The sequence below is a fragment of the Hippocampus comes genome, unplaced genomic scaffold (genome assembly GCF_001891065.2).
Source record: "Hippocampus comes isolate QL1 unplaced genomic scaffold, H_comes_QL1_v1.1 scaffold261, whole genome shotgun sequence".
In the NCBI taxonomy this organism is placed as follows: Eukaryota; Metazoa; Chordata; class Actinopteri; order Syngnathiformes; family Syngnathidae; genus Hippocampus; species Hippocampus comes.
This window is the reverse complement of record NW_017805824.1, coordinates 6,670,154-6,695,864: the sequence shown is the minus strand read 5'-3', so window position 1 is coordinate 6,695,864 and position 25,711 is coordinate 6,670,154. Positions and strand designations below refer to the sequence as shown.

At 40.6% G+C, this 25,711-nt stretch overlaps 1 protein-coding gene across 3 annotated transcripts in view; it reads left to right on the top strand.

Moving 5' to 3' along the window:
* Window positions 1-25,711, top strand: part of tspan4a (tetraspanin 4a) — a 137,798-nt gene that overhangs the window by 97,564 nt on the left and 14,523 nt on the right. For all 3 annotated transcript variants that reach the window (XM_019886714.1, XM_019886715.1, XM_019886713.1), the window contains one exon: window positions 8,740-8,814. In XM_019886714.1, the coding sequence (XP_019742273.1) occupies window positions 8,740-8,814 (75 nt within the window). The remainder of the gene's footprint in view (window positions 1-8,739; window positions 8,815-25,711) is intronic.

Below are 25,711 nucleotides of genomic sequence, written 5' to 3'. Positions count from 1 at the left end.
GGGGGCTGGAGCCTATCGCAGCTGTCTTCGGGCAGTAGGCGGGAGACACCCTGAACTGGTTGCCAGCCAATCACAGAGCACACACAGACGGACAACCATCCACGCTCACACTCACACCTAGGGACAATTGGGAGTGTTTAATCAGCCTGCCATGCGTGTTTTTGGAATGTGGGAGGAAACCAGAGAAAACCCACGCAGGCACGGGGAGAACGTGCAAACTCCAAACAGGAAGGCCGGAGCCGGAATCGAACCCACGACCTCTGCACTGTGAGGTTGACGCGCTCACTTCCACCCAACATCCGTAATATTGATTCTCTTCCCACATTCAAATCCCATCTCAAAACCCAGATATTCAAAATCGCATACTCAATTTAAATTCATCGCCTTTTATTATTTATAATTTTATCTGTGGTTTTATTGTTTTTGTTGTTGATTGTAAAGTGTCCGTGAGTGTTTTGAAAGGCGCTTATCAATAAAATGTATTATTATTGTTATTATAACCACTCGACCGCTGGGCCGCCCACCATTGTTAGAGTATTCTTTAAAAATCTTTTCTCTTTTCAACCAGCGGCTCCCAGTTTTGAAGAATCAATCGTACACCATTTCTGTGGTAATTTGTATTAGCGGTGTTCCGATTGTGTGGCCACTGATTGTGATCGTTCGATTTCCATAAAAAAAGTATGTGACTGGCGCAGGTGTGGATCAATGCCTTTCATTGCATATCACAAAAGGGCTTGTACGTACTTTGCAGCCGGTAGCCAACAAGAGACCAGCTTGTGTGCAGTGCAGTGTCCCCTCCCCATTTCCTTAACACTGCACCTGACAGACCAAACCAGTAACTGAATCGTAATATACGTGTGCGCATGTTCCGCAATGTCAATTTGAAATAATGTCCTGTTTTAGTGTCACAAAGGGATGGAAATTTAGATGAATTAAATAAATCACAATCATTCGATAAATCGCTTCATCAAAAAGGTGACTGACAGATAATTATCGATGAAGAAAATAAACATTTGCAAGCAGCTGTAAAATTGAAAGATGTGCAGCTAATCCATGTGATCCGGACTGAAACAAGATCAGCCAATCTCACTCATAGAGGATCGTATCGGAATCGGCAGCATAAAGCCCTGCTCACCACACCCCAAGTTGATATAATTATTTCCTGGTTTGTAGTGACATGTTTTGCTGAAAAGTTCATCACATTTGTCCTTGGATTCACACGACAACAACACAGTCAATTTTATCGAAATCCGTTGATGACTTTTTGGAGCTGTGACCTTGCTGCAAAAACAGGCCCTCAATGAATCACATTTCCCTTGAATCATACAAAAGCTCCTGGGAAATGTTTTCAGTCTCTTATTCCATGTATTTCGTGTTTTGCATAGCGATACACAGACATTATGAGCCCATCTACTCTAATCTACGGAATCCGCAGTATATCCATCCAGATGTATCCATCCATCCATTCTTTATATGCTGCTGATGCCGTTTAGGGTTTCAGGGAGTTGCAGCATGTCCAATTAACACTCACATTCACTCCCTGAGTAGGAACTGAACGCATGCAAGTCAAGCGAGTCAATCACTGGACTGTGATGCGTCTAATCAAATGACATCCAGCACCAATTCAGCATGAAGATCATAATGATCAGTTTTAATCATTAAGTGGGAATTTATTTAACAATGTAATTATTATGATGGGTGTAGCTTATAGTGTGGGTATACCATTTACTAGCACAGCTCTCAGCATGATCCGATCCAACTTGACACCAGTGCAAACTAAAATCACAATAATACACATCCAGTTAAATGAATACCTTTTTGACAGTGTTACTCAAAACCGAGGGCTGTTATTTTTGCAAAGACGGAATTGTTGATGCAGCTCTGATATTACTGTAGATCTCATTTTACTGCAGATCTTTATAATGTTGTAGGTGGGTGGTGTTTTTTATTTCCCGATGGGATACTGTAACCACCAGGAATTTTATTTCCTATCTGTGATATGAAGGAATGTTTTCACGCCACTAAGTTCAAACTGTCAAAATGAAAGCAACTTAAAAAGGGCATTGAAATATGATTGGTTAAAAACTCTACCATAATAAATAAGTTATTTTTCGAGTGGCGTTCAATGTTATTTAAAATAACATTGAAAGCCACTCAACTAAGTGGAAATAATATGACGTAAAGAATACAGAGAATAATTTTGTTAACATATTTATAAAAATAAAATAACAAATTTATGTTATTCTCAGAAAAGTAAATTTACTTTTCTGAGAATGTTTAGGCCAGCAGAGAAGGCCTTGCTGGCCCTCAGGGTCCGCCACTGCTTAGAAGGAAGCGGGGCATTTGGGTGGCATCTTACGGTGTTAGCAAAAGAGCACAAGATAATGCGGATAGGCATGAATGGGTGAGTTTTTTCAGCAAATAGTAAGCTTGAGATTCTCCCCCAAAGCTTTCCCAGCAGGTCAGTTTGCAACTAGTGAATCACCAAGGCATTCACTTACACTGTGTAGTATGAATCCATATCTGGAGTCTTTCTTGGAGCACCTTACATACATATGGTACTGTATATGTTTTCATAATGCATTAAGTAGACCAGACCTTGGCAAAGAATGGCACAGGGGCGACATCCGACCCGCCCACAGTCTCTCACCGACCTTCAAAGTGACCATGAAGTCAAAATATTCTTTTCTTTTTCTTGAAAAGTCCACCATGAAAATAATTTTTCAGTCATGTACAGTCCTCCGCTCGTGACTTCATGCATTCAATTCCTCTTGAGTAGGTCTGAACCAATTGGAGGACGGAAAAGTGCTGATGTCCCCAGATGGCTTCTTGAAGGCGTGTATATTGAATCTGAAGTCTGATTGGTTCAGATTCTTTAACAAAAAAATCCCCAAAACGATCATGTCGTTTCAATAGTTTGGGGCCAGCAATCCTGAATTTGAAGGCATTGGGAAGTTTACATTGAAACCTACAACTGACTGCAGCCAAGACACACACTATTAAATGCAGAGAAAAGAATGTTGGAAATGCCGTATTGGCCTGATTATAAGACGGCCCGGATTATAAGACGACCCCCTCTTTTTCAAGACTCGAATTTGAAAAAAGACTTTTTGAGCACCAAATTAATTTTTATACAGAAAATAATTACAGTACATCTGAAACAAATGATTATAACAATATATTTGAGAGAAAAAGCACTTTATCTTTCCTCATTCAAATCTTAATATCTGAACATTTAAATATGTAAACTAAAGTGCAATCACATTTGTAAATGAATGGCTTCTGGTTTTTGAAATGTAAATTACATCATAACTTCTCAGCTGCCGTTAACCTGGCCGATCTTCGACCCACTTTTCTCCAGATTGTCGCTATGTTTTTCCATTTTTTGTTGTCTCTTCTATTATTTACGTCTCTTTTCTTTCTTACCGCTATTTTTTATTTTTCTTCTTCATGCTACTGCTATTTTTATTTTTATTCTTCGTGACAGGGATTCACTTTGGCCTGGGGAGTAAAGTTCAGCATTTTATATTGAATCTGAAGTCTGATTGGTTCAGATTCTTTAACAAAAAAATCCCCAAAACGATCATGTCGTTTCAATAGTTTGGGGCCAGCAATCCTGAATTTGAAGGCATTGGGAAGTTTACATTGAAACCTACAACTGACTGCAGCCAAGACACACACTATTAAATGCAGAGAAAAGAATGTTGGAAATATATGTACTGTATGTCCGATATTTAATACATTTCTCCAACTTTTTCAATGCAGGCTGGTGCGTTTGATAATGTTTAGGCCAGCAGAGAAGGCTTTGAAGAACCTGACGGGATGCCACTGCTACATATTAGACTGAAAATGCACACATCGCAATTTATTGGCTATTCAAGACAGCCTTTTCTCAATTCAATAATAATAATATTGACAAAGTTTAGGTTAAAATGTTGGCTTGGCCCACGGCAAGTGTTACAGTTTCTCATGTGGCCCCTTAGCAAAATTAATTGCACATCCCCATGTAGACTTTCAAAGTCGTTGCTCTGCAAATTAAGCCACGTTAGGTTGAAATAACACTGCTAATCGCACTGCTCGAGTTGCTTTGAGGCACTGATTTGTAAGCCGTGCCCTACAACCACAAAACAGCTGTAAGAGAGTGCATGTCTAATGAAACAAAATAACCCTGACATATTTTAGTGGCCACATAAGGAAAAGTTCTAACAGCTTTTAGATTTTTATGTTTTTGTAATTACAAATGTTATTTCTAAAGCTTGGAAAACAGCACAAGAGAAGATGATCTGGACACAAGTCTTTGTTATGCTTTGGGCCTGGTGCCAGATCATTTGATTGTTTGGTGTCTTGTAAGTCCACACAGGCTGGCTGTACTATTGCATGCATGACACAATCATAAAAATGCCATTCATCATTTGTTCATTCGTTCACTGTAAGCACAGAAACAATACTTGTAAACTGCAAGGTTCTACTGTATTGTACCTCTGTGGATCCTACATGATCAGGGTAAAGTGATGTAGGCAGTGCCCCTATATGTGCATTTTCTTGGAGCCATTTTTATTGTCACCGCAACTCAAAAAACCCATTTCAGTTTCAGATAGCATCACACTTAATAGAGCACAGATTTCAAGGACGAACCGTGATAAAAGTAAAATAATAAAACAACAAACAAGTCATGGTGGACTTTTTTTTTAAATTTTTGGCCACAGTTTCCAGTTTGACAAGAATGCGGCAGTAGATGACAACAAATGGCCTTTTAAGTTGTGCATCTTTTTTTCAGAGTTTAAAACAATTCCCAGGTGTCTTTCGAACATGTCTCTGCCATGTTTTCATCAAAATACCATAAGAACCAAGAATTCTGTACATTTCACCATTTTTTTTTTTTTTTGCCATATGGTGAATTTATGTTTTCTTAGGGGCAGATTTTTCTCATGGGAGGCATGGTGTTCAATTGATTAGCATGTCCACCTCACACTGCAGAGATCCTGAATTCAAATCCGGCCCCGGCCTTCGTTTCTGGAGTTTGCATGTTCTCCCCGTGCCTGGGTTCTACGGGTACTCCCACATTCCAAAAACATGCATGGTAGATTAATTGAACGCTCTAAAATTGTCCCTAGGTGTGACTGTGAGTGCAAGTGTTTATTTAGCTATGTGTGCCCTGTGACTGGCTGGCAACCAGTTCAGGGTGTACACTGCTTGCTGCCCGAAGACAGCTGGGAAAGGTTCCAACACACCCGCGACCCTCGTGAGGATGAGCGGATCAGATCATGGGTGGAAGGACGGATGATTCTCATGCAGTGCGCCGGCCTTCATCCCGCCCCATTATTGCTGAGTCAATAGTGAGCCTTGCTTCCATGAGATTGATAATCCAATGGGCTGAATCTCCTTTTGCCGTCTCATTTTGTGTTCACGTTGACCAGCGGCCTACTTCTACTGGTGAGGATTTTTTTCATTCATTTTAAGTAACATTTACAAAGAACATAACATTTAAAAAGAAACACGAAGCTCTTAAACTCATCCAGGTGAGGGGCTGGCAGGCTATAATATAATGCCCACAACTTGTAAGTAAATACTTAACTAATTCCCGTCATCAATGACCCACACCATTATTTGCAAAATTTCTCAAAAACAAAAAAAACAAAATACAAATAAGAATGTGTTTTTTGCCGTTGACGTCACGGATCAGATCAATATTATTAACCTGTGCGTGCCCACGTGTGTGTATAGGCGTGTGTGTATGAGATGGTGGGATTGAAGCTAACTCATCTTTTTGTAACTTTTACTTGTAACAAACAATGGTAATATGGAAAGGTTGGAAAAATGCTATTAAATCAAATTTCACTCATGAGATGAATCTATCTATCACTCCATCCACCCAACCCATCACTTTGATTTTATTTTTTAATTTAAAAACACCCCATATTTGGTATGGAGTAATTCACAAAAGCCCCACGGTGACATCAGGATGGAAGAGAATAACAGCTTGCTCACAAGACACATCTTCAGAAATGGGCAAGATAACTGAAGATTGACTTGATTGTTTGATTTCACACTGAGTCTGTGGGCAGGCACCACAGAGACCCAACTATTTGTGTGCACGACATTAAAAAGTCAAATTTCCATTTTGTACACTGGTGTAACATCCATTTGTCAACATAATCAACAAGGATGACTCAATAACACAAAGAGTAGTACGCATGTGGTACATTGATGACGTTATATGACAAGATCCTACCATTTTTTTGGGGGGGGGGCGGGGATGTTTTCACCATTGTTGAAAGCATATTTCATTTGCAGGCTACTTTCTGGTCTAACGAAGAGTCAATGTCCCATGACTGTCAATTGCAGTCTGGTTGGTTCCGATGTGACTCCAACAATAAAATTGAAAATAAATTTGCACCAGGGTTGTATTTAACATGCTCCCCTTAACTGTAATTGCTTGTATTGATTGGGTTACCGATCTTTGCTTTATCTCTTTAAGGCCTGCAGGACAGTGTTAAACAGTTATAAAGCAGTTGGTCAACAAATTTGTAATCTGTGCAGTTTTATCCTACACATTCCTGAGTGGAAAGTTGCACTCCTCATTTGACATTCGTTAGGATTCCTAAATGGACACAACTATTCAATTCCCCTGCAGTTGGCTAAATTGGAACACAGTTTTTCGTTTTATTATAATTACCCTTTCTACAGAGATCCAAAATGGATTTTGGTAATTTTCAGTTAATTGCAGCAATCCAATCCAGTTTGATAAGAGTAACCGTCAGTTTACGATTCCTTGAGGTACACCCAGTAATTCAATCGCTATCTTGTGATATATACAGCAATAACAGTAGGATACATTTAGTCCGCTATCAAATGATCCCACTTACTGCGGCAAAGGCCTGTGGTCGAAAGAAGATGAGTTAAGCTTCTCATAAAGACCAAATTAATGGGTGAAATATTCACAGAATCACAAGGGAGAGAGATGTTTGTTTTTCTTAAGGGTGAATCGAGACAGACATGGTGAAACTATTTCTTTTTGTGTAATTGATGCTTTTATCGAAGACACGCATCAAAAGATGTGAGGGAGTCAGAATTCATGTTCAGTGTTCAGGCAGAAAAGTGCAGTCAAACAAGAGTGTGTCATCATGTCATTTACTGTTTACCAAATAAATCTCGTCTGTCGGGATCAATAAAATGTCATCAAAGCAAATATTCTGCAAGACGTTATGTTCCCAAGTCACAAAGGAGCATATTATCCTTCTTAAATAACCACCTGGCAATCCAGAAGTGGGATTTTTTTTTTTCTTGCCAACTCCATCAATTTAGGAGAATGGTAAATAAAGCCTTACAAAATCACATATTTTATTCATAAGGACCTGCAGTGTGCACAGTGTGGGCTGCAATCAGTGTGTCGCCCAGTCAGTTTCTCATCCATCAGTGTTGTTGCCGCTGACATCTTTGGCATTTGCACACACCAACCCCTTTTTTCCACAAGACAATTTTATCTTGCACACTATGGTTTCCATTATTATAAAATCAATTCCCTGTACTGTTCCACTATTATTAGCATTGCCAAAAATGGTACAGGATACATTGCAGTGTGTTGGGATTTCTCTATTTCTGTGTGAAAACAACTATCTATCTATCTATCTATCTATCTATCTATCTATCTATCTATCTATCGAATCTTATCTAGACATCCATTCATCCATCCGTCCATTCACCCGTCTGCCATTCTCTAATCTATCAATTCTATCACGGGAGCAAACTGCTCCATCTGTCTCAGGTTCGAAGTGTGCCTTTTCCAGACGGCATGTTTCAACTCCTTGCTCATATGGGATTCAGATCATTATCATATAAAAGGCCACTTCAGACTAGTCCGGTATTTCATATTTTGTACTGAGCCATTCTGTGGGGGTGTTTGTGACATTATCTTGTCGGAGGAGCAATGACCCATGGCTGACACTGAGCTTTTCAACAGTAGAGAGCAGATTTCAGTTCAGAATGCCTTGGCAGACATTGTTTTGCCCATTTTAAGCCCTCAGCCATGCCTTTGATACAAATTGGGACGATGTTTTAACTTATGATAAAATATTATCCATAAAGTAATCTGTCTGTTGGCAGGAGACTTAAATAAATACACTTAGATGAATAAAGCTCTTTGCTCCTACAGATGCCTCCTAAGAAAGAGCAACCGATCCATCACATCTATAATCTGATAATGACATCATTCTGTGACCGTCTAGAACTTTTTATCGTTTGGGAAATGTTTCACACCTCCCGGCATCGCTCTAAAGCCCATCCTGAGTATGCGGTTGATGGATGTGCTCCGAAATGTTTCAAGCAGTCACACGCGCCCGCAGGTAGAAGATATATCAGCCATCAAGCAACTCATCTTTTCTGTAATATGAACGAATGCTATCGGCAGGGACTGGTGGTGACTAAGATGGCGCTCTTTTCACATTTCTCAAACGAGCAAAAAGAAAAAGTAAAACAGTTGTATTTCAAGGCCGGGTTATTTTTTTTATGCTTCAGTCGCTCCTACTTTGCTGACTACTTGACACTTGCCTTCTTTTCTCTTGCGGTTCAAGAGTCCATCACGCTGCTGGTTTTCTTCCTCATAAATGTAAACTCTGTTCACTCTTCAAACACAGATGCCTGCGGTCCCTACTCTGGATGCCCCCCCCCCCACCCCCCGTGCCCCCACACGGCATTGACTGTGACCTACTTGTCCTCACACTTCTCTTTGTGTGTCCACAGTTTTTCATCCTTCTTCTGCTCATCTTCTTCTTGGAAATCCTGTCCATCATGCTGTTCTTCATCTACCAAGATAAGGTAAATGCCATTTTCTTAGATTTTTCTTCACCGTAAAGCAGCCGAAAGGAATATTCTCTTTCCGTAACTGCACATTAGACGTAATTAAAGTGCATTCATTGGTTATGTGCACAGTATGTTTACTGTCAAACACCTCTATTTGCATCAGCCTTTCTGTGACCTAACGATGTTTCTTCAATGAATGGCTTGTTTAATAGCAAACGTGTGATGACTATCCAACATCTAGGTGGTGCAGGGAAGTGAGAAAGAACGGAGGTCATTTGTTCCATAACATCACACGCTATACGTTATAAAAACACCTTATTCGTATTTTACTGCAGGTCTGTCGATTAAGGCGGCTGGATAATTTCAATGCGCAATCAGGTTCTTGTGTAGTTTAACAGCGTGAGCAACTATAGAAAAAGAAATGGCAGCATCGCTGCTGCTAATATGGGATATTATAGACTGCTCGAGTGACCTTGATTAAATTATCTGTCCTCATAAGTTGAAGTGTAATTTATAATTGATGCACTGGAGACTGAAATGTGCTGCTGCTGCAGAATTTTAGCAGGAGCAAAATCTTTTGACACGGCATGGCCACTGTCACACCTGACGATGAACGCGTCATCTGTTCTGTCTATTATGCACCATCTTGGCAGTCCAATTGACTGTGTGAGAATATTGGGTGCTGGGGGAATGACAGTCCACGTAATACTTCTGGGATGATGTACAGTAGCCAAGACACTTATGGCACTGGTGCATAAGGCCTTGAGGTTCAATGCCATAACCTGATTACGTTTATGTGATACTGTGATGCTGAATCGACTGAACCGTAGTCAAGAGGGCACATCACATCACGAGGATCTGCAATCTTGATAAACATGACACAGACGATTAGAAATAAGAAAATCAATTTGCTGTTTTGTTTGAATCCCGGGTCATGTGCAAAGCAGCAGTTATCAAATCAGTTCCTACTTTTTCGACTATCTTCTCATTAGCTATAAAATACAATGAGCTGTGTGTGGGAGTGCTGGTATGTGTCCTTTCATTATAGACTAATTTCTCATAGACCTTGAGTGACTAATTTTACGGTGTCAGATATGACAATGAAATATTTAATCAAAAGTACATGGCTCAGTTTTCCCCCCAAAACCCAGAAAATCTGTTTAATAACCTTAAAGTAAACAATGATTTGCGCTCAAGTGACAAATAATTAGGATGCCGTAATTGTTTGAGCCTGAGAAGAAAAGAGCTGAAAGTCAACAAACTCTGCTTGCGTTGTAATCACCTGAAAGGCAAGTAGTTACAGTGGATGTGGGTTAGCGGTTGTCCTCTAGAGACACATAATGACCACAGCTTCTGCACTGCTTTTGAATTATGGGGGCTGTTCATAAATCACCAGCAATTCTAAACCACCAGTGTTGCATTATTTATGTGTTGAGGCAAAACATGTTGTCTCCGAAGACAGCAGCCAAGGCCAAGCCTGTCGTGAGATGCCTTAATGCAGAATTTAGGTAAATAAAAATGTACTGTTCTACTTTGACCAGTCTGCTGTCTACCATGATAGACCCAAGAGCTCTTTATTGGGTTGGTTCTACTATCTCAGCTCAAAAGCTCAACATTTTCTTTTCTTATTACCTTGGTGATTCCCAATGAGTCGTCTTGAAATGGTAAATGTGTTCCTCAGATTCTACAATCTATCTTCAGTTTCATTGTATGAATGGCATAAAGACATTCTTACCACAAGGCTGTTAGTAAGCACGAAGCGAATGTGGTCCCACATCCACTTTCACTTCACATTCGTCATCACACAAAAGCAGAACGTTTTAAAATGTTCAAACGAGCCTGAAGTTTCATGGACATTCTTTTCTTTCATTGTTTTAAACCAAATAATATTTGTAAACATCCACCACAGTTAATTTTGCCTTATCATACCCAACAAGGCTGCTTGAGACCAAATGGGGCCCGAAGAGAAATTTTTTTTGGAATCCCCCCCCCCCCCACCACCACCCACCTTATTTTCCACATGTATCGTAGGTACAAAATGACCATACCACCGCATGTCATAAGGCAACCTTTAATTAACAGTAAACAGTTAATAGTGTGAATAAAATACAAATAGATTCAGCTTGAATTAAATCAATCAATCAATCTCAAATGAAAATAACTTCAAACTCAAATAAATAAACATATCTATAGACATAGGGCCCTATTTTGGCTTGGCGTAAAAATGGGCACATCATTTTGATGCCGGGACAAGTCTAACTTAACATCCCGTTTGGAACTGCGATGCGCCTCAGTGGGCTTTGTTCACGGAGCTGCCGCACCCACAGTACACTTGATAATTTGGTAAGAGAAAGTAGACTGCACTCGACGTAAAAACATACGCATCTGCATTTTTGTGCCGTCTATCTTAACTTTGTTGTTGTTTTTTTTTACTGTAATTAACACATGACTAATAAAAATGAATTCAAATGCACGATTGTCTCTTTTGTGCACAACGCCACGAACTGTATATAAAGCACAAAGCATTTCCTTATATAGCCAATACTGTTTACTCAAGCAACCCCGCCGTACTCGCACCAGTGAACGAACAAACACGAGACGGGCGGGACTTTCCATCATTTGTCAGCAAAACGGGGCGTCTGTCAGTGATGAACTGACGGACAGTCTCTAAGTAGTGACGGAATGCTCACCTCTGATTTTTTTGTGGAAGGTTAGCAAAGTCTTGCCTGAGTATCTCTGACTTTTTTTTTCAACACATCAAATGTTCCTGTGTGAATTTCAACCGATTTGACAGTTGGAGTTACTCATTAGCGATCCTCTCAACTTTTTTCTGAAATATCACACACCATGTCATTGTCAAAACACAGAACATTTGTGTTGTTTCTGCTACATACAGTAGCTGTTTCTTGCCAGATCTGGCTTTGGTGCCTTATTATCGGTTGGTGGTCCAGTAGCTGATCTCATTTGCTTAAAAATGTCCACTTTCATATCTTTCACTGGTGCTGTGATCTACCGAGGCTTGCTGGTCAGATGACAACAAGGCAAACCTGTTTCTCAGTTCAATGCCCGTGTTTCGCATTCATTTTGTGCAATACGGTTTCCTTTTTCTTGCGGGTATCAAAGTCCAAGACTGATGATTTCTTGATGTTGATGCAACCTTTTGCATGACCCAACAGGCTTCCTTATGTATTTGTTAATAGTCAGATCTGGCTGTTGAGGGAAAACTCCTCACTTTTGGCTTCACTGCCAGCAAAATAGAGGCACTCTCAGTACTGATATCAACAATTCCAAATTTGGTCTTCAGCTGTGTACAGCTTCTGCATGGCGACTTCTGACATGTTTTTATGTTGGTACCTATCTTGGTTTGCCTGTCGTGCGGCACGGTGGATGACTGGTCAGCATGTCCGCCTCACAGTGCAGAAGTGCAGGGTTCGATTTCGGCACTGGCCTTCCTGTGGAGTTTGCATGTTCTCCCCATGCCTGCATGGGTTTTCTCCGGGTACTCTGGTTTCCTCCCACATTCCAAAAACATGCATGGCAGGTTAATGTTCCGAGGTGTGAGTGTGAGCGAGGATGGTTGTTCGTCTCTGTGTGCCCTGTGATTGACTGGTAACCAGTTCAGGGTGTACCCCGCCTACTGCCCGAAGACAGTTGGGATAGCCTCCAGCCCGCCCGCGACCCTCATGAGGATAAACGGATGAGAAAATGGATGGATGGTTTGCGGGTCTGTACCATCTTCTTAACCGCTGGTTTTCCACAAAACGGTACTTTCATATGAAAGCGCCGGAGATGCACTTGTCATCTGTGTGCAAACAGAGCTTCCCAGGAGTTTTCAGGCAATTTACAGGGGAATCCAAAGTGACCTCAATGTCAGATTTAAACTTGAATCTTGCATTTGTCGCCATGTTGTTGTGTTAAATGAAGCTGCCATCCAATCATATGCAAAGTGTCCCTCGCTGGCCTGGGGTGAATCAATTCAGAGGATTTGCTGAATCAATATTGAATTGTGGTGGGTGGAAGTTGCTGAATCTATATTGAATTGCAAGGGGAAATATTGCAATGCTGTGATGAAGCCATATTTTCCTCCCACCTACCGTATATTATTCTCTTATGTGAGGAAAAATCTCTGACATTCCAATGAATTGCAGTTACTATGAAATATTTAGCCAAGCATAAGTATGATCGCATTCATTACAATACTAATATAATATCTTTGTGTGACATAACCTAGATTTGATAATGTTATCTCACAACCTTTGGAGCCCTGATCCTAATCTATCTGTGATCATCAAGCTCTCCCGCTCCATCACCATGGTAACTCCTGAGAAGCACCCCGGCCATTGGCATGGATTTAAAGCCATGTGCTGAGCCTTACAGATGCCATTACCTTAAAAATCAATCAATCAATCAATAAAGAGTGCTGCAGTAGGTGCATGTTGGTCAAGTACATTTGAGGAATTGGGGATCATCACACTCAACGGCCCGCTTTATTACGCCTGCTTTAGGCTTGATGAAAGACTTCATGACGCAGCTGGAAGCGACATCAAACGGCTCCTAGATCTTCCTCACAACCATTTGTTTCACTCTGCTGGCTCCTAAGGGTGATGGAAAGTCCTGTGAGGTTAACATCAGTGGAAACAGTGTGACACAGTAGTGTCAGAGCAAATCGAAGAAGGCTGACTCAGTGGTGCACGATTGAAAAGTTGATGGATGTGGGTTTTATTCAATGTCAGTGGTTTTACTCTCTTTCAAATTTACTCTGCAGTTTTTCATCGCCTCCGACAGCAAGACTTTTATCAACAACGTGACTCTCAGGTTACCTCTGACAGCCATCAGTTGGATGCTTTGTGTTAATATTGCTGTAAAATTGAGGAAATAAAGACAATCAAAAGAGAACCTGAACAAAAAGGAGACAAGAAAAAGAAACGGGGATCTTACCAGGAGGGTTCGATGTTCGACACTCTACATTACTTATTTGGAAAGAAATCATATTTTATTTAGGTGAGACAAAAATGTAACAGTTTTCCTGTCAGCTGAAGTGAATAACAATATCCATTGATATTTTGGTTAACGTATCCACACTGTAAAATAACATGTGGCCAAAAAGCCAACTATCCCTCCAATTATATCTTTATTGGTTCTCCAGGGGTCTATCCTAGCTGACAAAGGGTGAGAGATCCGCAGCCAATCAAAGGCCTAACACACAGACACGGCAACCATTCGCACACGCAGCGACACGCTATTTAGAGATCTCCAATTAACCTTACATTGATGCTGTTGGTCTGTGGGAGGAAGCTGTCACCCATAGAACCCACACATGCACAGGATGAGAAATACAGTCGCACCAAAAAAAAACAAAACAAAAAAACAAAACAAAACAAAAAAAAAAGCCCATCTACCACCAAACACGGTTTCCAATAATATCTCTAAAACCATTTCGCCTCATTCTTGTGAATTATATATATATATATATTTTTTTTTTTTGCTGACACTGGTAGGTATTGCAGTAATGGACATTTCGCATTTGAGTTTATTCACTCATGAAAGTGCCTGTAGAGATTTTAAAGGTTCCTAACAAAGCACAATGAGAGAAGATGGAAACCAATTGAAAGCGCTGACGCAGAACTGATCAATACAAGAACGCTATCACAGCATGTGCCTGCGTCATGGCTCAGAGAAGTTACCCTGAGGTGTCTATCAAGTCCTTATGTAACGGTATTGATGCATTTGAAGCCAGTTACTGTACACCAGTGATGTAAAACTAGTTATAAAATTATATTGGAAACACATGCTCACCTTATTTCCACTCATCTTCTCTCAAAATGCCAGTGGAGAGGGCAAGACCGACAAACTTATCTTAAAGTGTCTGTGTCGTCCTGCTGCTGGCGCAGTTCGTCTCCTCACCTCTGCATGACATTAGCCGTGAGGTCAGTGCTGACATGAGCTGTTTCCTCTATACACGCCTCTACCAGAATGTGTCATAGCAAGGCTGTAGGGTTTGATTTGCAGTCTGTGTGCTTTGGGACAAGTCAAGGTGAGGTAATGCTGCAGTAAAAAGCAAGCGGTCAGGAGTTATGCCCATGTAGGTCACAATATACAAAACCGTAGTTTGATGCTCCAAGGGGTTCTTTTTGTTCTTATTCATATCAGTGAGGTGAATCGACAGGACCACTCAGCTCAGCTGAGTGGGAATAATAAAGTTTGGAAATGTTTGTCATGGTGTGTATTATGTTTCTGTTATAACATTGCTTCTGACCAATAGATCTGTTACGCAATTACAAGGCTTGTTTAATTGTCTTTGAAATGATGACACATGTAATTGTGGAAGAAGCAGCACACCAGAGTATGCTCGAGTCACTCATGTAAAATGCACCAATTCAGAAACCGAACAGGAAAGGCAAGGCAGGTGTGCTCTCAAAAACTATTTACCGGTAACTAGAAAAACAAAAACAAGGAAAACAAGACACTTTGGGAAAAAAAAAAAAAAAAAAAAAAACTAAATTAACATCTCTGAACCAAGATTCAAAGTAACAAACCAAAACCGGAGCTAAAATAACCGCAAAAGGAAACTAGCAGGACACCAGGACACATGACACAGCAACAGGGACACATGTAGCAAACAATGAACCGAACAAAGACAGAAAGAGCCTCATGTTCAAAGACTTGCATGCTTTTTGTACCAAAACACAATGAGGGGCAAATCCAGAACATGTCGCGTGCACATAAAAATCCAGACGCATGAAACTGTGATACGCATCGATCCAAGCAGATACCTTTCATGAATCCCAATTAATGCACAATAGTTGGAGTAGCAGACTCTTCCATCCCAATGCCTCCATATAAACAGGCAAATTACTATAAAGAGGGCTTGTCAATGAGAATAATCATGCTGCATTATCAAGCCATGAGTCACAAATGAAAAAAAGAACTAAACAAAATGTAAGCGTTAGACCCTTGTAAACAAAGTCAATGCCTGAAAAGGTGTTCTTTTTGGTACACTGTCCTCAGGAGTCAACAAAAGGCTCCGTGATGAAAATCTTTCGAATATGTCGGCTGCCTCTGATCGTGGTGGAATGTGCAAGTTAAAGCAGCATCAATTTGTGATTGCAGAGGTTTAAATTTAAAAACAAGGTCGGATACACCCTCCCCTGCCCCGCCGTCATTAAAAGTATTTCAGGGCATTTCCACTGCCGATAGTAGATAGCGTGTTCAATGCGCTTCTTGAAATGGCATAAATTCGTGATCGACTGGCCATTCGCCCCAGGCATTCCCTGCTTCTCACGCCATTTATCGACTGCATGTGAATTTCTGACTACCTTTATGTCCACACTGCCAATTATAATCAACTCTGCGTGTTAATTGTTCATCTGATAAATTATTTTTTTTCACATTAATAACTAGAGATGGGCACTTTCGTCTATTTTGCCAACCCATCTTCCATCCTTCGTCCGAGCCCTGGGCACCCTGACGTTATTGTCCCTCTGTCCTTATTTATAAAATAATTGTCCTCCCTCGCCGTCCGTCCTCAGCCTTTTAAACTGCTTCCGTCATTACAATTCACCAGTCTATCCGCCCCCCCACCCCCCAAAAAAAAAAAAATCTGGCTATTACAATAATAATATTATCCTCTAATTAAAATGACATCAAGCATACAGGATATGTATTTAAAATGTAAATACTGTATACTGTAAATTACATAAATACACTTTTTTTCCCAGCTATATCTGTCAGAATGATGCCGTGTGCTATTCAGAATTCCTATCCAGTACAGTATACTTTTGAAAGGCTGCATCAGGTAGGCAAATAAACTCATTGGTTTTATTCTATACAATGCAAATAGATTGAAATGTATCTTACTCCGAGAGAAGATGTCTCCTGGTGGAATTTGTTGACAAGCGTGGCTCCTCCTAAGTAGCAGTTTGAGGGTTTGCTTCGGTCTCATGTTAACAATTGACGACACGAAGCCCATCTCCGGGCTAAACATGTAGAATCATTTGGTGAGGAGAGGGAAAAAAAGACAAATTCATTAGTGGACAGAGTGCTCGTTCTATGCGCCCCCATATCTGTAAAGCTTCAAACAGCCCACCCGTGAGACGAGCTAAGTTCCATTTCAAGCGTGATAGCTCCCTCTTTCCACATCATTACTGTTGCAGCAACAGACGTCGGACCACTGGGGCTTGTAAAGATATCACGCGGCTGCAACTCCGAATAATTTCCAGCTTGAGTAATTTTCATTTCTCATAGAATGCCAAATGAAATTGGACAAACACCGCCGGCCAATCACGTCAGTAAAGTTTAAGCATATCAAGGAAGTGCTCATATGAGAGAAAACAAGATATTTATTTGTATAAACGTGGATAAATATGACAAGTGCGCAGTGACAGTTGGACAGCTGCAGATAACAATGCCGAGAAATTGCAAGCATAGTTTCATTAGTAATTTGAATTGAAGGCAAAAAGTCAATCTTATATGTTGAGCATTTTGACAATGTTTAGGTTTGTACGGCATCCCTCAAGTGACATGGAGAAAATAAACCAAGAAATAAACAAATAACAAACGTCCTTCCCCGCTAGCGCAAGTTTATTTACCTGCGTGAGCTAGCTTCCTGTGAACGGCAGTCAATTTTTAACCTGTTTCCAGTGCAGTGAGACAATGTCAGCAGAAGAGGAATTAAAACTCTTTCGTCAAAACAAGGACTATACCAAATAGTGTAATCGACCCATTAAAAGAAGTCGTGGATAATTGTTACGGTAACTTCCACATGGATAGACCCTAAATGTTACTCTCTTTGTCACCCTTATTTACTCATTGACTCATTGTTAATATTTTGTGCTGTTATTTACATCAGCACAATGCACAACGAGTGATAATTTCTTCAGGTACAAAAGACATTTTTTTTTAGATGAGAAATGGATGGGGGTGAGATCTTGCCCCAAGTGGAGGAGTTTAAGTATCTTGGGGTCTTGTTCACAAGCGAAGGCATGAAGGAGCGGGAGATCGACAGGCGGATCGGTGCAGCATCTGCTGTGATGCGGACTTTGTATCGGTCTGTCGTGGTAAAGAAGGAGCTGAGCCAAAAGGCAAAGCTCTCAATTTACACGTCAATCTACGTTCCAACCCTCGCCTATGGTCACGAGCTATGGGTCGTGACCGAAAGAACGAGATTCCGGATACAAGCGGCCAAAATGGGTTTTCTCCGCAGGGTGTCCGGGCTCTCCCTTAGAGATAAGGGGAAAGAGATGTCTGTGCTTCCCTGCTGAAGCTGTTGCGCCCGCAACCCGACTCCGGAAGATGGATGGATGGATGGATGCTGTGTGTGTGTGTGTGTGTGTGTGTGTGTGTGTGTGTGTGTGTGTGTGTATATATATATTATACAGTGATAATTTTACAGTTTGATCCCTGCGACTCCAGGGACTCGTTGATCAGAAAAGTACGTGTCGCATTATGCATTGAGAGAGTCCCAAATTTCAAATTCTGAAATCGTCTACTTATTCAATTGCATATGATAATAACACAAACAACAACAATATACATAGATAAAAGGTTTATTTCGTTTTAACAAATGCTCCAAAAATTTAAATAATTCAGGCATACAAGATTTGCTGGGAAATAGGTTCTTGTTTCATCCCATGTTTCAGTCGTTGAGTTTATAAATTCTCCTCTCTTTACTCTGCTTCCAATGATGCAAGGCTTTCTCAAAGTCAACTTTATGATATCTCTGCAATAAAGTTTCACAACACTTGTTCGCAACACTTGTTTTAACGTTACACAACTTGGCAATCATCTGCTTTCCACGAGGTGAAGGCCGATCCCGCCAATCTCGAACAGAAATCTCGTCACGCGAGATTACTTAACGCGAGATCAAAACAACAATGGCGGCGATTGTCAAACTGCGATCGTTGCTGGAAAAAAAGATTTACCGTAGTTTTTTTTTTCTTTTTACTGAGAAATTTCCTTGCATCCCAAAAACACACATTATTTGGAACTGTGCATCTGGCAGGAAAATTATGCGTCTAGGACGCGAGATGCAGAGGTAACGGGATGGCTGTTTTATATATATATATATGTATGTGTATATATATATATATATATATAAAGCTCCATATTTGGGCTTTACTTAAAGACTTAAAGGACTCTTTGTATGGTGTCAGAGTAACTTTGGCCGTTAAAACGCAGGCTCAAAGGATGTAGCCCTAAATTGGGACTCAGTCAAGCTCCGAGTTGATGGGACTGGCTTGTAATCTGTGCAACCGAACTGTCGTCTAATCAACTGCCTCTCTTTTTCAAAAAAATGTAACATTTTCTGAGATGAATTTGTGAAAAAACAAAAATCTGAAATGTCATGTCTGTTGTGCTTCTGGCCTCAAAATATTCATGCTCCTTCAGGACATCACAAAGAGCTCAGTTGTATGTATGATGAGTGTGTTGCTTTACAAGCACCTTCGGGGAACTGTGTGGGAAAACTGATAACAGATTGGGGTGAACTGGCAAAGGTGCAGATTTTTTTTTGTTTGCTGACTTTTCGTGATGCATGGATTTAATTAAGCAGTTAAGGGGTGAAAGGCGTGCACTTGAAATCCAACAAGGTTTTGAGGCAAAGGATGAAAAACTATTTCCAACCTTGTGCTGTCAAATGTTAGCCCTGGGTGAACATCTGCGATATTACAAGATCCTTCAAGGATTGTCTGGGCTGCCGTGACAATAACAGCAGGGGACTACAGAAAATGCATAAAGTTAGAACCGAAAGGATTTTATATCAAATAACCAACACAAGCGTTCAGCACAGTGGGGGCGTGGTTCGCACATCAACCTCAATATTGAGAAGTTCAGGGTTCAGTTTTCATCTTACGTATGCAAAGTTAGCCTGTATTCCCCAAGGTTGTCTGGTTTTGTCCGAGGACTCTGCTTTATTAACACATTCCAAAAACATGCATCATGGGTTATCTGAGGACTTGTGCGAATGTGAGTGCGAACGGTTGTTTGTATGTGTTTTATATGTATGTTAAAAATGACGCTGTCTTGCATTTATGAATTTTATGATTATTGTGTAAATCTTTATGATCTCTGAAAATTGAGGTAATTCTCCGTAAAATGTTTTTTTTTTTAATTTTTAATCAGGATTCACAAGTTACACTTGTACATAAAATTATCTGTGCAGGTGTTACGAAGAGCGTGTTTGGTTTTTATTTTGAGATATTATGTATATGAATAATCTATTAGTTTATGAACATGATATCAGAACAAGAGGTAGGACAGAATACGTTTTTCCACTTGCTTACTTTGAACAGGTAAACTCCGTTGAATGATGAGATCCTTTAAGTTTTTTTGTTTCTTTCATTCTTTCTTTTGTTTTGCATTTTGTAATGTGTCACTATGCTCAATAATTCAATCAATCAATCAATCAATCAATCAAATGAATGAAGTTGGGGCAACGTCTCCTTGATTCCTTCACTTCCCTCATCTTCCTTACACCATTGATCGTCTCCTTTCATGGCCGGCAAGCATGACTTGATTAGAAACAGCGAATGGAAATGTGCAGGCATTGTAAATCATTTGGCCCAGCTAATGACTTCGATGAGTTGTTTAATAGTAGACATTTACGTGTGTTATTGCCATGCTCCAGGACCGAATTAGAAGTCGAGCCTTTTATTTCAGATCCCGGTCATTACCTGAGGATCTCTGCGTACTACAAATCCCGTGTTAAAAAGGTTTGTACTTGAGTTTAGTGAAGCTGTAGAAGTTCCCCAGTATTGACTTATCTGTCCTGAGGCAGGAGAAGACTATAATGTGGATTGTCTACTGGAGTGGCTTCCCCCTATTTGAAATGTACGGCAACACTTCCAGTGATTTACACCCACACCCCAAGCTGGGGGGGAAAAAAAGTGCCGTGCAGTCAAATGAAATGCCCTTGAAAAGTTTGACTTGGACTGAAAATGGGCTTGTAGTCAAGGGAAGGTTCCCTTGGGCCAATGATGTAATTAAAGTATTCACAGGACCCAGGTCTCACCAATATGCATGGACAAAACCACCGTGTGAGGAAGGAAGGAAATAAGTCTGCAAGTTCAGACAGAAACGTAGGGCAGCGCATCACGTGAGCATCGAGTGATTTTCTTCGCTTGGGAAAAAAAAAAAATGGTTATTTATCAATGACTTCCACGTATCAAAATAGCAATTCAAGCCATCAATCAATCATGTTCAAATCTTTCTCGATCCTTTGAAGAAAAGGGAACATTGTTGTTTTTTTATGCAGTCTGGCATATTGTGACAAAGTAAATTATCACTCGTTTTGGTGTTTGCTCACGGGTGCCTTTATCTGCTACCCTACTGTCTGCCTGCTCCATTGATGGCTTGGAAAGGCTCGTCGGCCTTTGCAGTGAGCTTCTAAAGTGAGGCATTTTTCTCGTCATTTTATACTCTGTGTGGGAGTATGTTCTTTCACCTGGGCCGTCCTTTGTTACATACAGTACTGTACCATTTCAATGTACAGTAAATGCATTGCTTTGATGAAGCTGTAAATTTGTTGTTTTAATTTTGCTCTCCATTCTTACATTGCCTTTGTCACGTTTTGCGTGATGGTAGTTGTAGGACCCCAAAAAGCAGGCAAGAGGCAAGGAGGAGCAGAGTGGACTGACCAAGGTGTACAGTATTTAACAGGAGCACAATGTAAAAACATGAACTTGAAGCACTCAAACAAAGTCCTGGAAATCACAAGGAAGCCAAAGTAAAAAAAGAAACCCGTGACATTAAAATAAAACGTGACCGGAGCACACAGAAACTCACAGCTCACAATTACCCAACGAAGACTGACAGAACTCAATGTGCAATGTGTGCCGTGTGAACACCCCTAGAGACTGAGAGAACTCTGTGAACTAAATCCAAGCAAAGTGACGAGACAACGAGAAACACCTGGACAAGACATGAAGGGTTGAGGGAGCTGATTGGTTAACACAAGGGACACTGATAACAAGAACAGGTGGCGAGAAAAAAGGGCACATGAGGGAACAAAACCAAATGGAACCAGACAGAAACATAACAACCTTTACATTTTATGGTTTCGATGTACAGCAACCAATGTTTGCTTTGGAGTAAAAGTGGCACATTTATATGAATTTAAATTTCTTTGGAGGAAAATGTAATTCTGACATGTTCAAGTGCTTTCAATTTGCAAAAGCATTTGTTTATGCGTACTGCTCTGCCTGTATAGACGTTCGTCTGCCCCGGAACATGAATGCTTTCACCCCCTTGTATGTGGTTCACTGCGCCAACGTTCTGTCCTCTCCATCGCTTTCTCAAAGCCATGTCTTTCTGTCAGTCCTCACACCGCCATATATATCTCATCTCATCTCATCTCGCATCTCTGCTTGTAGTCTTACCATGTGAATAATTGATGCACCATCTTGGACTCGTCTGGTGTAGTTAAAAGGCAAATGAAGTCCCGGGGACAACGTCAATACAGAGCTAAAAGTGAAACTGCGGCTGTTGCTTGCCTGGCTGACTTTCACAGGAGTCACTCTTTACTAATGACCCACTTTAGAAGCATCTTTCTTTTGTCATTTGCAAAACTTCAGGCTTTTGCAGTCAACTTGAATCTCATGTAACAGCTGCTCGAGCTAGATTCTTGCGTCACATGCCGCCTGCCACAAGCTGCTGTTGTGATGTCAGGAAGCAGCATTTAGCGGGGCTCTATTTAGAAACCAGAACAATTGCTCTTTAAGGTTGCAAGAAATGCGATTTTGCATCATCCTTTCATTCAGAATTCTCTTTCAACTCCATCTTTCCGAGCGTTTCAGCCAAATGATGTTTAATTAATGTTTTGCACGGTAAAAACATTTTCTGCATTTTTAATAAAATCCTGTAAGCGTAGGCCATTGTTTTGAGTGCACGGTCACACTCACTGTGTGACATCGATTGAATTTCAATAGTTTTATTCTTATTCTTAATTTGGGTCACCACAGATAACCATTTGAATGATTTCCATCCGTGGCAGAAAATGAGTTATGGCATTCAGGGCTCGGGGAGGAGTGCGGGGAAGGGAGGGCAGCACCTGTGGAAACACATGAATGTCTCCAGGCCTTATTGACTAGCCTGACGAAATTCTTGAAAATCCATCCTCTCTTCCTGAAGTTGTTACGAAAGGTGAGAAAGGTAAAAAAAACCCAGGATGACCCAGATACTTGCTTCGGTGGGTGGATGTCAGAATTACATTCATGCACTTCTGCTTCTATTGATTCACTGTCTGCTGGATGTGAAGGCAGGTAAACACAAACAGCAATAATGCAAAGAAGGAGAGGTCTGATCAACACTATGAAGAAATCTTCACACTTTGTCGTTGACACATTATACTCGCTCTGTTGCTTCCGTTGGGATTTTTATAAGCTTGTTCTCGTTAGAATGTGTTTGAATTGTGTACAAAGAATACATATTGAGCGTAAACCTTTTCTAGGTTATCGGAACATACTCCAATTGTACTTGCGGTATTTATTTTTAAATAATTAAAAAGCAACAGCATGCATATTTATATTTTATATTTTGTTTGCATGTTCTCACCATGCTTGTGCGGGTCTTCTCCAAGGAACCGCGGCAACACGCATGTAAGCTTCAGTGAACAGTCGGAACTGCCCGTAGTGTGGACATGAGTGGGAATTGTATGTGATTTGTACCCTGTGATTGGCTGACAACTAGTCCAAGGTGTATCTCACCACTTGCCCAAAGTCAGCCGGGATAGGCACCAGCTCACCAGTGACACCAGCACAAGCACGATTTAAAAAAAAAAAAAAAATCAAGTCATCTGCCCATACATTTTGCAAAAGCTGAATGGTGGACATGTTTGTCAGCAGGGCTCCAAATTGTGGTGTGTGTGTGTGTGCGTGCGTGCGTGCGTGCGTGCGTGTGTGTGTGTTCGGGCGAGGGGGGGGGGGGGGTTAAACTCTCCCAAAATCTTATCATATCCTTGTGAAAACAAGCGGCACTGTTCTGAGTTTCTTCCATATTCCAGTGAGTTCTGCATTAGAGGAAAAAGTATATTTCGTTGTTTTTGACACGAGTGTCAAAGCACCCGAGGATAAAATCATTATTTCGTCTTCGCTAAGACCTTCGAGAGCTTCAATAATAGGGTCTTTATGACAACGGAATACACTAAACAATTGTGGTTTTACTGGAATATGAGCAAGCTGGAAGATCGGCTCTGGTCAGATGTTTGCTTCTTGCAGAAAATCTTGGTTGTTTGTTCTTGGTGAATATGTGACGCAATGCAATATATCTTCTTTTCGTGCAGCAAATTTATTCCACCGTGCCCTGGCAAATATGTGAATGATGAAATGTCTTTTTTTTTTTCAAACAATTTGATGGTCAAGAATACAATATGAATGCCTCAGTTGCCCTTCACCTATTCTAAATGTAATTTCATGCCTATGAGAGGATTTTGGATCAATATGCTCGACTGCCTTCCTCTCCAACCATATTAAAATCAGAAACTGAGGGAATATGATTTTGAAGGATTTTATTTTATTTTTTTCCAGTTGAGTTTCTTGTAGGAACTGTCAAAGAGCAGCATCATCCATGTGTTTTCTTTTTTTTGTCACTTATAAATCCCCAGTGTGGCTGTTTTGAACAGTGGTTCAATTCACCTCTCGACCATGTCCAAATGACAGTGCGATGTAAATCAGTGGCCTCGGGCTCAGCTGGTTACTTTGGTAACCAGAACATTCAGCTGGCAAACTTTTCCTCTGGGTCAAAACTGTCATATAAAACAATTAATATTCATCCGTTGTTGAAGGTCAGTTTTAAAACACATCGACTGCTTAGCATATATGTCATCTTTATTGTCCAAATATGTAAAACATACAAGGAATTTGTCATCGGTAGTATAGGCTACCTTACCCTATATTGCAATAACAAGCAACTACGACAAACAAAGACACGACATATAAGTATAGAAAGACTTTCCGGAATGTCAGGGTACCATTGTGCAGTAGTACTACCCACTGACAGCTGTTCGAGTATGTGCAGAGTCATCAAGCAGAGGTAAAGTGGTGCCGTACTTACAATACTATGATGGTTGTGCAGTTGGTGCAGATAATCGTTGCACCACTGACTAGTAGCATTGATTGTAGTTCAACTTTAGGTGTGCCATTATGCAGAAAGTCCTTGAGCGCTTTGAAGTGTCTGGTGCTGTGGAATATTGATCAAGGATCATGTACGTAGAGAGCTGGAGCAACAATGATCAGTGCGGTAATGCTGGTCCACAAAAATGCAGAGCCACGATAGATTTGAGTCACTGTTTAGGGAAGAAGCTGTTTGAATGTCTGCTGGATTTGGTGTGCATAGTTCAATAGCTCTTACCTGAGGGGGTAGCTGGAAGAGGTGGTGGGCAGGGTGTGCGGGGTCCATTAGGATTTTCCTTGCCCTTGTCTTGGTTCTTGCGGAATGCAAGTCCTTGAGAGTTGGTAGGGTGGTGTCAATGTTTTTTTTTTTTTTTTCCGCAGCCCTAACTGTCCATTGCAGTCGCTTTTGTTTTTTTTGTTTTTTTTTGTGGCGGCACCAAACCAGACTTTGTGTGTGCGTGTGTGCGTGTGCGTGTGTGTGTGTGTGTGTGGCTGTATAACCCTATAACAATCTAACCCTCTAACCCTACAACCTGCGCAATATTGTGCATGGCCTGAATAAATACAATGTATCTTTCTTTTTTGGCATAAGTTTCCAATGGGAAAAATAGTGATAAATAGTTCACCATATCTTACACTCCTTCCTGTGGGAAGGTATCATAAGCTTTGTGAAAAGCAATCATTAATTCACCAACAAACTTACCAATTTTAAAAACAGCCACATTAGTTTCACATTCTTTTACAATAGATTTGAATTCTCCCAGAGTGATACGTTCTGGCAAGTTCAGATCCTTTTGTGAATTATTCCA